Here is a 14,726-nt window from a genome sequence, read left to right on the forward strand (position 1 = left end):
CAAACTTCTGTCATATGAAATTCATCATGAACATATAACCCAATTGCTATATATCTCACCTGAGCCAACTTGGTTGCAGTACTTCAACAGTGTTCAAAAGAAAACTTTTAAGGATTTTCTCATGTATTATTAAAAAAAATACCCTTTCTGTCAACTTTAAAATAATGTTTCATTGCCCTATCCCAACTCAGGATGAAGAAAAAGTAGGTTGGTAGGTAGGTGACAAAATCTTTTTACCAGAAAATTTGAAAAATTAATGCTCAATTTTCAAAATCTTTTTTCCAAATTCCAGAAAAAATTGTTTCCTTGAAGTTAAAAAAAAAAGTTCAGGGGGGGGGGGCAATTTTTAGCCAGTCAGTCGAGAGAGGGCAACCAAACAATTTTTTAAAGATGGGCTTATGGCCCCACCAATCAGGAGGGACTATGACTAAACAAAACTTGAATATAACCATACAAGAGGATATGCTGAAATATCTACAACTGACTGTGAACCTGCTGATCACAAGTAATTTAAATATGGCAATATGTTTCAGACTTTCATTTGTTAAAAATTTAACATTTGAACATCTATGTGAAAATTTCAAATTATAAATAGTAAACATTGGGCTTTACACTTTTGCACAAGCAGCATATCAAATTAATTTATCTTAAAAAATAAATGACAATAAGCATAGTTTGATTTTATTTATATATTTTTATTAAGTCAATGTATATACTCAGTATAAAAACCCATTTCATACACCTTCAAAATAGTTTTATTCTTATAATTAGAGTAACAATTAACTGTACTTGTGATATTACCTTACCAGTATAAGATCCGGGGTAGATCCGGGGCAGATTGAATATAATTTTAATTAAATGATTTTGTCACATATATTTTTTTACTTTAATTAAATTGTGCTGCATCTTCTTTGACTGCTAAATTGCAAGGAAGAATGAGTGTCTTCCTTTGAAAACACAGCTGATCGACATGCTCAGTAAATCTTAAAGACTTACAAGATGCTTTAGATTTAATCTTGTCAGAATGTCCAATCCTACTCTGCTTTGTAAAGAACTCCAAATTGCTTGCTTTGTGTACATTTATTATTGACTTGTTTGAAAATTTCAAGTTTGTAATGCTTTAAGTGTGCCCTAACAAAAGCACATGTGAAAAAAAATCATATTTATACAAATCAAAAGTATAAACTCAAAAGAAATGTGTCAGCTAGTATTTAAACAAATGAATTAATAACATTTACTTACTAATAGAAGTCTGGTAAATTAATATAATGTGTATGTTTTTTTTGTTTTTGATCACCAATGGAAATGAAATAATAAACGAAATTGAAATTGAGCATTTCTCTAAATCCAATTTAAACCTGCAAATGATATATCATGTTCAGCATTTCAAGACTCTCCCCAAGACCCACATGGCACTGCCAGCATTTTTTTTTACTTTAAAATCTTTACCATAACATATTACATGTCTGGATTTTGACAAATAAAAAAATAAGCATTTAAACTTTAAAATATTATGCTTATTCTGCCAAGTGAGTTTCTGCCCTATATGCATGAATGCATCAACTGCAACCTTGATTGCATAAGTGTAAAGATATCATAATTGTTAAAATATGTACTTTAATTAAATTTAATTTTTATAGTATATAATCTGATACATTCATACATACATTTATGCACATGTATTAAGTTTATCCTGCATTTGTTTAGAACAGTGTATGCCTATGGTATCATTTTATTCAATAAGACTTTCAAATTACATACAATAAATGCCTCTGGGTCATTAACAAAGTTTGTAAATGATCTAAGTATAGACAGGTCATAACATATGAAATATAAAAGTGACTTTAATACCAGATATAGTCAAATACATGTATATCATCAGTTTAAATTCTTATCTTCTGAAATAAGTAAAATTAAATATATTACTAGATATTTAGTAAAGGAAAAAAAGATTAATTATTTAGACAGATGTGGAGAACAATCAAGTAAATTGATCTGCATCTTTTTTGTAATTATTCATATTTTAGGAAGCAGGATAAAATGCACGAAAAACAACAATACACAAGAAGGCTAAACTTAGAGAAAAAGTTACAGAATCTTTAAAGTTTTTAAGTTATTTATCAGAATATAATTCATTTGGTATGAAAATGTACCTAACTGGTATGAAAGCCTCCGTGCCATTTGTTTATCAATTAACACATGTACAAGTAACTTTTCAACTGTCCGGGCTTCATCAGTTGGGAAACAGTTAAATTTTTTTTTTTAAATAATTTTTTTTAAACAAAGAACCTGCATGCATGCAACAAAAGTACAAAAACAACAAAAAAAAAAAACAAAAAAAACAACAAAAAACAAAAAAACAGAATATGGAGGCCCATGGACCAAATCTCTCACCTGAGTCATATTAGACCCATTATTTTGAAAACCGCAGGATGTAAAATATCTCCCTCCTTATTCACATAAACAAATTTCCTATAGGGTGACCTTACTTTAGCCCAAAGAACTTATGATTTAACTAAACTTGAATCAAGTCATAATGGGAACACTTCATTATCAATATGACTACGGGTAAATATTGGTAAAAATATTACTAAAATTACCTTTCTATTCTGGAGAAAGGAATGTTTTTAAAAGATTTTATTCAATTTGATACCCAATTTTAGCCCCATCCCTATCCTTGGATCCATCGTAGGGCCCTAAGAATCACCTGAGTGTTTCATTACCATAAGTGAAAAATTAAACTACATTATGAATTGTGTCTTTTCCCAGCATCAGAAACCCTGAACCTGTGGTTATGAATTTCATACATGTGATTAACAACACCTTTTCTCATTACAACTCTTTACTTAGTTTGCCTGCTAAATGCCTATGGAACAAAGAAGATTTTCAATGATTTAATGCATATTCACTATATGATCATTAGGAGCCACATCTTAAGACCTGTCCTTTCTATTTTTGTTTTTTCTTGATTGTCTCTGCTTCCAAGAAGATGTGACCCTTTAGGAACAAAGTTAACCCCATTTACTCAAGGATGATTTGTGCCAAGTTTGGTTGAAATTTTCCAGTTGTTCTGGAGAAGAGGTCAAAAATGTGAAAAGTCTACAATGACGACAATAGACACATTTCAATCAGAAAAGCTCTCTTCAACCTTTGGCTTATGTGAACTAAAAACAAATGAAAGCTATAATGCTTAAAATATGCTTTTAACATGTAAACTTGAGCTAAGTTCTCTCTGAACTACATAAGTCAGGATATGGAAATTTGATATACATTGGCAATAATCTGAACAAAGGAAAGGAACTTCTTGTCACCTGAACAAAGGACTTGATCCTGAGATGGAGATAAATTTCCATAGGCACTGCCAGTTAAACAGGAAACCTAATGACACTTGAGCACTGGCCTAAGGCAAAAGCCTATCTACCATTGCCAATCTGCTACTGGACTGACTTTATGCTCAAAGTGAAACAGGTCCCTTTTCTGGCTCTCTGTGGATTTGTATTCCTATGGCGTGTGGCTCCAATTCTCAGCTGGAAATCAAACCTAATGACACTTGAGCACTGGCCTAAGGCAAAAAGCCTATCTACCATTGCCAATCTGCTACTGGACTGACTTTATGCACAAGTGAAATAGGTCTGTTTCCAGGTGTCTCTGTCTTTGCACACATGAAAAGATAAGAAAAAATATTAAAGCACCAATCACCCTCATTAATTGCTATAGAAATGAATCATCTTTATGAGTTCTTGAATGAATTATCCAACATAGATTTAAATACTACAGGAAATGCTAATCAGAAAATGTCTGAAATTAAGCATTCAAATTATTCTAGACTGTATATTTTGCTCTTTCATAACATGACTTGATGTTCAATTAATCAAGAATTCTTCTGCTTGAAGCTTTTTCCATCAATATAACCTAATTTGAGATTAAATTTATACAGAAAAATCATAAATTTGCCAAGCACTTCATGTTTTTGAATAAGAGTCTCAGTGAAGATTGTTATTTGTATCAGTGACTCCTTTAGTGAATATCAAGACTTGAGTTTTCCCATCCTTTGTCTTCACTTTGATCCTCCTCCCAATCAGTGATGGTGGCACTCTCATCCATGGCTGCAATCCCAACTGACCATTTACTCTGCAACAAGACCCTATACATATTGTATACATCCATTTATGCTGAACTTATGATGCAATATTTTATTAGTTCTGTACTTTATTAATTTTGTACTTTTATAATAAAACATCTGTACATGTGTAAAAATCTAAAAAAAATAAAATGTAAAGACTTACTCAAACAATGGCTGTTCTGGTGTGCTAGGCAGCTGTGTTGAGGTGGAAGGGGTACGCACCAATCTCAAAGGAGGGTATGGGGCAACTGATGGTAACGTGTGTACAGGTGCTACAGTTTCTTCCAAAGGTGGTTGTGGCATGTCTTGATGACTCAACAGATGCTCTTTTTCCTCTTCAGTTGGTTTTCTCAATGGAACTTTTTTAGGTCTCCCTTTTTTCTTTTCTGTAGTATGAAATCTAGGTTGTAAGATATTATTGGCATTGCCTGAAACTTTCTCAGTCTCCTTGAGCTTTCCTGTGTCTTCTGAAAGGTTGATACATGCATCATTACCAGCAGCTATTGCTTGAAATGTCTGAAGTATAGTTTGAAATCTCATTTCCCTGATCTTTGGATGTTCCAACTGACTATCAATCTGCTGCATCAGTTTTTTTATCTGATTATATTGAGTTTCTGGATCAACGGGGGTATTCTGGGACTGAGAAGAGTCTTGCTGTGGGTTGACAAATAGTGTCTCATCAGATTCCCCACATTCATCCCCATTTCTGTAGCTTGTACAAATGCTATGCACCTTATGAATGTGTTTGCATAAATAGCCATTTTCATAGTCAGGGCAGTTGCATTTATATAAGTGGTAACATAAATCAATGCAAGGTATTTCCTTGCATTTAACATAACAATGCTCTAAATTACAATACCTATTCCAAATTTCAACTATATATTGCCTTTCCCTGGATTCTACAATAAAAAATCTCTCAGAAATTTGCTTTATTTCCCTGTCATGAATATGTAGACTACTTTCATGCCTCTTTTGTGTATCCGAATCCTCTTTGGAAGGTAGATTATAAGAGACTCTCTTGAAATAATTGATAAATAAGTTATTCTCCAACTTCAACAAAGTTTCCAATAAGACATCAATTCTTTTGTTTCTTTTACCCTCAAAATAAACAGTTTTCAGTTGGTTATGAAAACTTTCGATGAACATGTTTGTATCAACCTTACAGTATTCACCTTTCCTGAAACACTTTGCCCATTTCTCTGCTCTGCAAAAATAATTATCTTCCACATATTTCAAAAAAGTTGGATTTAGTGATTGCAGTTTGGCAACAAAAGCAGATTTGTATTGAAGAAACTGGCTCTCAGATTTCGCTTCCAACATAGCACATAGAAAACTAAAAACAATACTTTTGTGTTCATCATCTCTAAAGTAGTGTTGAACATTACGTGTCCATGACCTATAAATATGCCAAGTGCACAAATAATGTTGTAATTTGTCCCCAAAAGTAGACCTTGCAGCATTCCATCCTGCATTGTCATCATCTGTCATTAAGATTTGAACCTTTGTTTCAGGTGACCTTGACTTTACAGAATTTAAAAATAAAGCAATGGCTGTTTCGTCCTCCCTATTAGAAATGCAGAATGCCACTGGGTATCCTTTCCTAAACTGATCAGGAACCAAAAGTGTTATCAATTTAAATGAATAGCTATTTGTTTTATGTGTTGAATCCATGCATAATATTCTATTGGCAAACTTTTGGTAAATCTCCAGTTGCTGTTTTGTCATGAAAGCAAGCATAAAGTCCTCTTTGCTCAGTCCTGGTGTTATTGATGGATTATTATCGACATCCTGCTGCTTGAAAATTAAAATTGGATTAAATTTTTCCCTTTTCAGCATTTCAACTTTTAAATAAGTAGAAATTGCATCATTGGTATGTTGTATAATTGATGGATCTGCCAATTTCCTTTTCAAGTTGTGAATTGTTTTCCGATCAATTAAATTGTAATACTTGATATCCTCTAGGTTGTCCCGGTTATCCCTGTCAGAAAATTTCTCTCGAATTTTGTCCAAAATGTTGTTGATTGGTATTTTTAAGGACAGCATACCTAAAATTTCTGATTTTACACTTTCCGGAATGGACAAGAATTTGCTTTGTTCAAAGGACAATGAATGAGTATGAGATTTTATATACCTTACAAAGACCTTTCCATCATCCCTTTCACGCACGGAAAACTTTGCTGGACAAATGCTATTCAACTGGCACTTCCCCTTAATATTTTTCTTGGAAGATTTTACTTGATATCCCTTTTTTTTATGTGACCTTGTACAGCCATTTCTATGGCATTCAAGAGAGTACACTCTCTCTTTCTTTTTGTTCTGCTGCACCTTATTCCTTAACACATAACGTGTGTTTAATGATATTTCCTCCTGTTCTTTAAATTTATTAAAATCCTCCTTAGTTTCAAAAACTAGATTTTCTGTTAAAATATTTGCCCCATGTGCCTGAATTTCATGCTCAACTAACTGCTCTTTTGTTCTAAATTGCAAGAAGCATGTTGATGCCATGCATGGATACAAATCCTTTCCTGACTTTTTCAGAATTCTCTGATGGTGTTTAGCCTTGTGCTTTCCAAGTGTGACAGAATTGAAAAATGAAACTTTGCATTCTGAACACACATATTTTTTCTCTGGTAATGGTTGTACAGGCAGTTCTGGCTTGGTATAGCTATGTAGCTCTGATATATGACCTTTCCCTGAAGCTGCAGACTTTTCATAAGAATGCATTCCTCTTAAACCATATTTCTTTTTACCTAAATGTGTCACATCTACTGGCTTGGAAAAAGGGTTACTTGTTCTCCACGGTTTTGTGTGAAGGTTGTTCTCATTGCCAATAACAGGATTATACATGGGTGGAGCTGAAGCCTCCTGAACTTCCATGTCTCCAACTGCTTCATAATGACCTCCACCAAATCTACTCCATATTATATGAATCTGGTTTTGTGTGGGATTGGCAGTGAAAGTATTTTCCATGGTTATGACTTCAGAGGAGGACTCATCTCCACCAACCGTAACCAGAATGTTGAGATTTAAAGCTTTTGCCAATGCATATATACATTCCTGTCCTGCATATGTACCAAGTTGACTTAATCTTTGAATTTGTTCTAAAGGGGTTCCTCTGTCTGATAAAAAATGATCTGAAAACTCTCCAAGATTGGCTCTTAAAGTTTCAATAGCTAAATTTCTGAGATATGCATGACTATCCTGATGACCGTAGAGAGAGAAACTAATAGCTCTAAACAAACAATTTCCATCGCCTTCAATTGGAATACGATGGAGTCCAAATCTAGAGAGATACCTATTCTGACGCTGAACCTCCGTGTCCATCATGTAGTGTGCATTAATTATGTCATTAAAATTGAAGCCCTAAGATTGTAAGTTTTCATCAATAATTAAACAGTTGTAATTTTGCATCCACAACAAGAAGTCTGTGAGCCAATGCTCAATAGTTACATACCCCTGCACTGATGTGAATATACACTCTCATGTTGATACATGTTGATGTTGATATTGATACTGACAAATGCATGGATAAACAGGAAGTTGACATCGAATTCATACAACAAGAGGCCTATGGGCCACAAAGCTCAACTGAGTAACTTTTGCCCTGCTGTTCTTCACCAGACTTTCCCACTATAATACCTATTATGGCCCTGCCCTACCTCCAGGGATCATGTTAATCAGTTAGAATCTACTCTACCCCAGGATGCTTCCACAGCTTTTCTGACCCAGTGGTTATTGAGAAGAAGATTTTTTAATGATCCCACCCTATTTTTGTCTTTTTTTGATTATCTCCCCTTGGTAGGAGGCTGGGCCCCTCATTTTAATAATTTAAACTCCCCTTCACTCAAAGGTACTTTGTACCAACTTTGGTTAAAATTGGCCCTGCAGTGGTTCTTGAGAAGTTGAAAATGTGAAAAGTTTACAGACGGACAGATGACAAACAATGGGTGATCAGAAAAGCTAACTTGAGCTCAGGTGAGCTAAAAATGAATCCCACCATATGACACACAGACAGGCACAAGGGTAAAATAGTATACCCCCTCTCCTTCAGAGTGGGGGTATAAAAACAATTGATGAGACTGTAGCTCTATTGATTTGAGAAATTCATAATACTGATGTTGAAATAAATTGCATAGCTTTAGGATGAGAAGGGTTTAAAAAATTAAATTTACAGATTAGCTGATAGACAGAGGACATGTACGTTACAATCACATACAAGATTTCCTGTAGGTGGATTATTATTAATAGATTTTATTATCCTTTGAATTATACAGTCAATCTGATGGTCTGGTCACAGACATCAAAGTTATCCATTGACATATTTTGAAAGAAATTGATCGGAGAACAAAAGAGGTTTGCCTGAATTTTTTTTGAATTACTCTTCTTTCATAAAATTTAGATTTTTTTCAGGATAATAAAACTACTATGGGCTGTTTAGTTGGGAGACAAGACAAAAAATCAGTTCTGAGTAGGGTTGTTACCCTTGGGCATAAGAGCCGTCAGGTGCCAACCCTACTCAGGCCTCATTTTTTGTCTCGTTACATTACAATATTTACATTTTCAATAAATTTCCCCTAAGATTCTTTACAAAATAGAATACAGTTCATTTTCTCATGAACTACCATGAATGGGCATGAATATCTCCATTGTTATGTCATAATATCTTACTTGATGTCAAAACTATTGAGCAAATTGTTTTGCTTTAAAAATGAAAGTTGAATGGCGTTATTTGTGGCAAATCATCAGAAAAATAATGTAAATATAAGAAATGAATTTAATTTTTGAAAATTCATGAGGTACATGAATTGCAACGATTCATGAAATATATGCTGGCGTGAAGCATCATAGTTCATGTCCTAATGAATCTTCATAAATTAAATTCATTTCTTAAGTAGATGCTTTCATAAGACAGTCATACCCGCACTAAGGTGTTTGTCTGTAAATGCACTCTCCTTCATAACTGGGTAACCAGGGAAGAATCCACAATAATTCAATAATTGAAATCAAGCATAAAATGCTCAGGTGTACATGTGGCCATATACCAAATTCATTACCAGTCTGGTATTACAGAATTTAACTATGTAAATTCTGTTTAACAGAGAATTTTTGAAAGATTTTTGTTAAAAAAAAAGGAGGGGGTTAATTTTTGGCTCATAATTGGAATTTGTTGAATCTGTTGTCAAAACAACAAATATGTGCATAGCATTTTTGATAAACTTTTAAAATTTAGATGCCAAAATGACCACTTTGGGAAATGATCGAATTGTGCAATTTTTTTTCAGTATACCCTGAAATACCCTTTCCAAACCCACAACCAATCAACTACACGTACGTCAAAAATCAACCCGGTGTCATATAATATATTGAACCCCACCATATTTTGAACCCAGGTTCAAAATATTGCTGCGAAATATTGAACCCCCCTATAAAATATTGATCCCGGGGTTCAAAATATTATGGCCATAATATTTTGAACCCGGGGTTCAATATATTATAGCCTTGTGGCCATAATATTTTGAACCTTGGGTTCAATATATTATAGCCTTAGGGCCATAATATTTTGAACCCCGGGTTCAATATATTATAGCCTTGTGGCCATAATATTTTGAACCCTGGGTTCATTATATTATATAGCCTTATGGCCATAATATTTTGAACCCCTGCCATTACAAACATTCTCTGTTTAAAGCATAGAGGTTCCTAAGATTATGGCCTTGAAATGTTGTACTTCCTAATTAAAATTTTTTTTTTGGTAGGGTGGGGTGGAGGTTTAAAATAGGATTTATGGCTGTAAAATGTTGTACTCACTATTAGACATATATTATATTGTTTAGGAGGTTGTTTAAAAATTATTGACCTAAAAATACTTTTTGAATGGTAAGAGGGGGTTCAAGATATGGCAGTGAAATGTTCAACCCCACAACATTTTATAAAGGATAGAAAATATTATGGCTGAGAAGTATTGAACCTCCATTTAAAGACTACTATGGAAAAGGAAGTGAAAGTATCTAACACCCGTCTCACACACACTAACTTTGATTTAATCGTTAGATCTCAAGGGTTGGGTATCTTTTTATTAAAATTGTATTTTTTTTTTATATCTGTGCAATACCTAAAGAAGTGAGAGTAAAATAATATAATCAAAATATTGAAGTCTGAAATTGCCATCAGGAAATTAAAAATAATTGTCTTTTACCATCAAACCCCAAATTTTCTACATCAAATAACTAAAATAACTTGATATGTCTGATGGAAAAACAATTATGAAATATTTATTTCTCTGTCTTTTATCCCATCCCATAAGGTATTCATTTTTTTTTTATTTATTATTATTTTTTTTTGTATAATTTACAATTTGAAAAAAGAAAATTCAAGGAGCAATGTAGTATCTCTCCATTGAGGAGGTAACAGGGATATAGTACCTGTGTATTGTGTGTACACAGGGAGGTGTCATTGGAGGTCAACCATACCAACTGTCTATTGTTTCTCCTTGATGGTTTCTATATTATTCAATACAGTGTTTAGAGAGTGTAAAAAATTGGGTAGCCCAGTTTGAGGGGTGTTTAGCTTACATACATCATTCTGGTGTTAAAATCGAGCTAATCAAAGTAAATACAATCATTTACAATGTCATTTTCAGTACACAGATCTGGTTAATTTCCTTGGTAGTCCACCAGACAGATGAGAATGGCCAGTCAACAGAAAGGGCTAGAGATTCAATAGTTCATCCCATAGAGTGTAACTGGAATATTTGGTGTTTTATGAAGGGAGAGAGCAACATTAAACAGAAATGGGTACCTAAAAAGGAGTCTAATTGGGGAACAATATTTAACAGCCATATTAATTTGAACCCCTCTTTTTGACCACTGAAGTAAAAAAAGGGGAGGGGGTGTCAGAATTCTGCAATGATAAAATCTTGAACCCCACCCACCTATTGAAAAATTAAAATGTAAGAGGGAAGGTCAATATTTTGAAGCCATTGTATCTTGAAAACAGTTTCCATGAACCTTTAAGTGGGGTCAATATTTTACAGCCATGATATTTAAAACCCAACTCCTCAAAAGTGTAACAGAAATTCAATATTTTTGCAATCATAATGACTTGAAATTATTACATGTACACTCCCCATGAAAAAAAAAACAAAAAACACACACACACATACAATAGGGTCCTCAATATTTTATGATATCTTTACTGTTCAATCGATGTACCCCACAATTAACCTTTAGGGTGAGGTTGTTTTTAACAGCCATATTATTTTATTCCCAGATTTTGAGAACTCTTATGAGGTTGAATATTTCACAAACACTATTCTGCTGAACCCCAAAAGACAAAAATCCAGAGGGCCATCAATATTTTATGGTCATGATATTTTGAACCCCCTCCATTTCTAAACAAGTATAATACCATACATGTAATACTTTAAAACTCCCTCTTCCTGACCACTACATTGTAATGGGGGACAGTACTTTGCAACTATAATATTTTGAATCCCCCTCTTAAATTAAAATTTTTGGGAAATCAATATTTTAGGATCATAATATCTTGAACCCCCTCCCTCATAAATTAGAAGGGTAGGGGACTCAATATATTATAACCATAATATGATGAACCCACCAGGTTCAATATTTTATAAGGGGATTCGTTACATCGCAGCGAAAAAATGAACCCAGGTTCAAAATATTATGCGATATATTGAACCCGGGTCCAAAACCTTATTGCACATCTACAGGACACCATCAATTTTTTTTACCCTTGTTTTGCCCCCATGGTGAAATTGAAAATTCCAAAACCTTATTTCACATCTGTATGACAACACCTATCATATTCCAAAAATTTAATTGAATTCTGCTTAAAATGTAGGAGTAAATAGATTAAGAAGAAAGTGTGACAGACGGACGGACAGACATGAGTAACAACAACATACCCAAACTTTTCTTTAGAAAGTGCAGGTAAAATTATATCAATTTTCACAATGAGTTAACTTAATTAACACTACAGGAGAAGGAAAAGGGAAATCTTACATCAGTCATATCCTCTGGAACTATTTCTTCCAAAACCATATTGTCAATCTGAAAAGAAAGAAAAATATTCTATGTTGTTAAATTAACTGATGGTGCCAGCACTGCATTAATAATGTCTTTTTATATAAAATACAACATAAATTGGCAATGGGAGAGTTCTAACAATTTATATGGAGAACTCAAAAACACATTAAAAAGGCCCCCTCCCCTAAAAATAAGGGGGGAGCAGTGTATGGATAACAAATGAATAAGATGAGAGAGATTGTAAAAGGATTGATGACTGAAGTACTGTAGAGGCACATCAAGCATAACAAAACTAAAAATAGAATTATTAGATTGATCATATGCCCAGCTGAATTGTCTTACTTTATACTGAGATTCATGTATACAAATTACTCAGACAAGGGTTGTTTGTCAGAACTATAATTTAATTGTAAATTGCATTTGCCTTCATCAAGAAACATGTTCTTTTTTTTTTAATTTCATTACCTCCATATCAATATCCAGTTTTGTATTATTCCAAGTTGGGAGTGGCTGTGAAAAAATTCCATCAGCTGAGAGGGGATCCTGTAATATATAAGCAGGTTTTTATGATAATTAGACAGTATGTGCCATACTTGATGTGTTACAAAGAAATAATTCTGTTGTTCCATGGTCATAACATAACACAGGATGTCCATTAAAAATATTAAGTTAAGTAATATTAACCACAATCATACTCTTCATTTTCTAAGTTAAAAGTATGGGTTTCTTTTTTTATATTTTTTTTTTGGTTTTGTATATGATACATGCTTACCTTAAAAATTTAATTTTTCATTTGGAAAAAAAATTAATGAAGATGAAAAAGAAATTACAGTAAAATCAAAAATATGCTGATTACCTGACCAGTACTTAGTGGAATGCTCAATCCATTCAGTACCTTTGTTGTGAAAGAATTACGAAATAAATGAATAAATTTCTTGTCAAAATTATATGAAATAATGAAATTGCTAGTTAGTAAGCTTTAATCTTTAATCATCTTTAAAAATATTTTTTTGTTCTTTTCCATTTATACAAACATCTGTCCTTTGTCAAAAGCTGATAATGCTGTATTCTGTTCTATTTTTGGTTTCAATGATGATGCCATCATTTAAAGTTACATTATAATTACACAAGCTAATTTATACCCAAAAGATGCATAATAATATTAAAAGGTTATATTTTTATGTAAATAATGTTGTTTATGAGATATTATTATCAGCTAGTCTGATAATTTCCCCAACTTTGAAAGATTTGGTTAAAAAGTAAAAAGTTTTCATTTATAAATATCTAAGATAAATTGAATTGAATATATACAGTTGCCATTGAACCACGAGATTAAACTTTGTCTTGTCATCTGATTTTGATAATAGCAACTTACATCAAAGGAAAAGTAGTCGTGGTCATTCCCTCCATTATTATTGTTTGCAGAGTATGCAAAACTCCAGACCTGGAAAAAGTGTATATTAATAATGATAAATTCTAATACTTCATAAGAATACCAGCAATTATTTCTTAGTAAAAAAAATAATAAAAATGAAAAAAATAATACATCACAGGTGATTTTATTTTACTTATTTTTTGGCTTGATAGCTGGTCTCAACAGAAAATTATTTATAAATAAAATAAAAATAAATAACAGATCATCATGCATTACTCTTTGCCATATTTTCACTATAATAAATCTTTTCTCAATGTTTCTACCCTCTCTTGTACACCATTCTACCTTTTTGTAGGCAGGGGGATTCCCATTTCTTTTTCTCTGTATATATATATATATATATATATATATATATAGATATAGATATATATATATATATATATATATATATATATATATATATATATATATATATATCTCTAGTTATACTAGTATGTGAATTTTCATTTGGAAGTCATCCCCCCCAATCCCCCCCCCCCCAAATAAATAAATAATAAGCTTGTTTTAATCAGTTATTCAATGAAAAAAAATATTTATATGTACTTTACTTTTTTGTTCATTGAAATTAAGTGTTTCGATAAAGTATACATACTTTCAATGAAATATATATAATAGGGAATAGATCCGATTTGTCATTGAAGAGTTGACTGCCAAGGTTAACATGCTTTTTACGTGTATATGTATCGTCTGAAGCAAACAATGTAAGATTTATAGCAAATAAGTTACATTGTTACCATAGTTACCAGATAAGAAATTATTTTTTTCAAGAATTATTCACTTACAATCAGATTGAGAACAGCGCAAATCGAAGATACCGCCATTGTTGACTCAGGTAAATGAGATCGGGTTTGATATGAGGTTTAGAAATCTGCGCATGCGCACTTTAACTTCCGGAGTGAATCTCACCCGTCCCTGAGACATCAAAATTTCCTTTCCGGAAGTTTAACTTGTTTATAGTATTTTTGGCGGGGAAAAATAAATGTATTTTCCCCGCAGATAGATTTATTCCTCGAAGCAAACTAGGTACGTATTTATTGAATTAATTCTGTTATAAGTCGAGTTATGTTTATAAATCACCATTAATAGCAGTACAGAATACGTTCTTCAATTTTAGATTTGA

The 14,726-nt window shown here is 32.6% G+C and overlaps 1 protein-coding gene across 2 annotated transcripts; it reads right to left on the bottom strand.

The window, feature by feature from the left end:
* Positions 1–1,979: 1,979 nt before the first annotated feature.
* Positions 1,980–14,442, bottom strand: LOC133206326 (uncharacterized). 2 transcript variants are annotated; one of them, XM_061342286.1, is made up of 7 exons: positions 14,389–14,442; positions 13,547–13,615; positions 13,028–13,066; positions 12,637–12,714; positions 12,148–12,195; positions 4,287–4,777; positions 1,980–4,131 (listed from the first exon to the last, which is right to left on the bottom strand). In XM_061342286.1, the coding sequence occupies exons 1-7, from the start codon at positions 14,425–14,427 to the stop codon at positions 3,984–3,986; spliced, it is 912 nt and encodes a 303-aa protein (XP_061198270.1). In that variant the 5' UTR covers positions 14,428–14,442; the 3' UTR covers positions 1,980–3,983. The 2 variants fall into 2 exon arrangements, with proteins under 2 accessions (XP_061198270.1, XP_061198269.1); XM_061342285.1 differs by lacking the exons at positions 12,148–12,195; positions 12,637–12,714; positions 13,028–13,066; positions 13,547–13,615; positions 14,389–14,442 and having other exon boundaries at positions 4,287–7,559.
* Positions 14,443–14,726: the final 284 nt, after the last annotated feature.

Source organism: Saccostrea echinata, unplaced genomic scaffold (assembly GCF_033153115.1).
Source record: "Saccostrea echinata isolate AGI-Se365-2 ecotype Australia unplaced genomic scaffold, CSIRO_AGI_Sech_v1 ptg000054l, whole genome shotgun sequence".
NCBI classification, from domain to species: Eukaryota; Metazoa; Mollusca; class Bivalvia; order Ostreida; family Ostreidae; genus Saccostrea; species Saccostrea echinata.

Bases quoted from the DNA above. Each gene is read 5' to 3' on its own strand.
- LOC133206326 (XM_061342285.1), bottom strand. From the start codon at position 7,450: ATGATGGACACGGAGGTTCAGCGTCAGAATAGGTATCTCTCTAGATTT. The intron at 4,132-4,286 runs GTAAGTCTTTAC...GTCTTGTTGCAG, and splicing joins CCAGAACAGCCATTGTTTGA to AGTAAATGGTCAGTTGGGAT.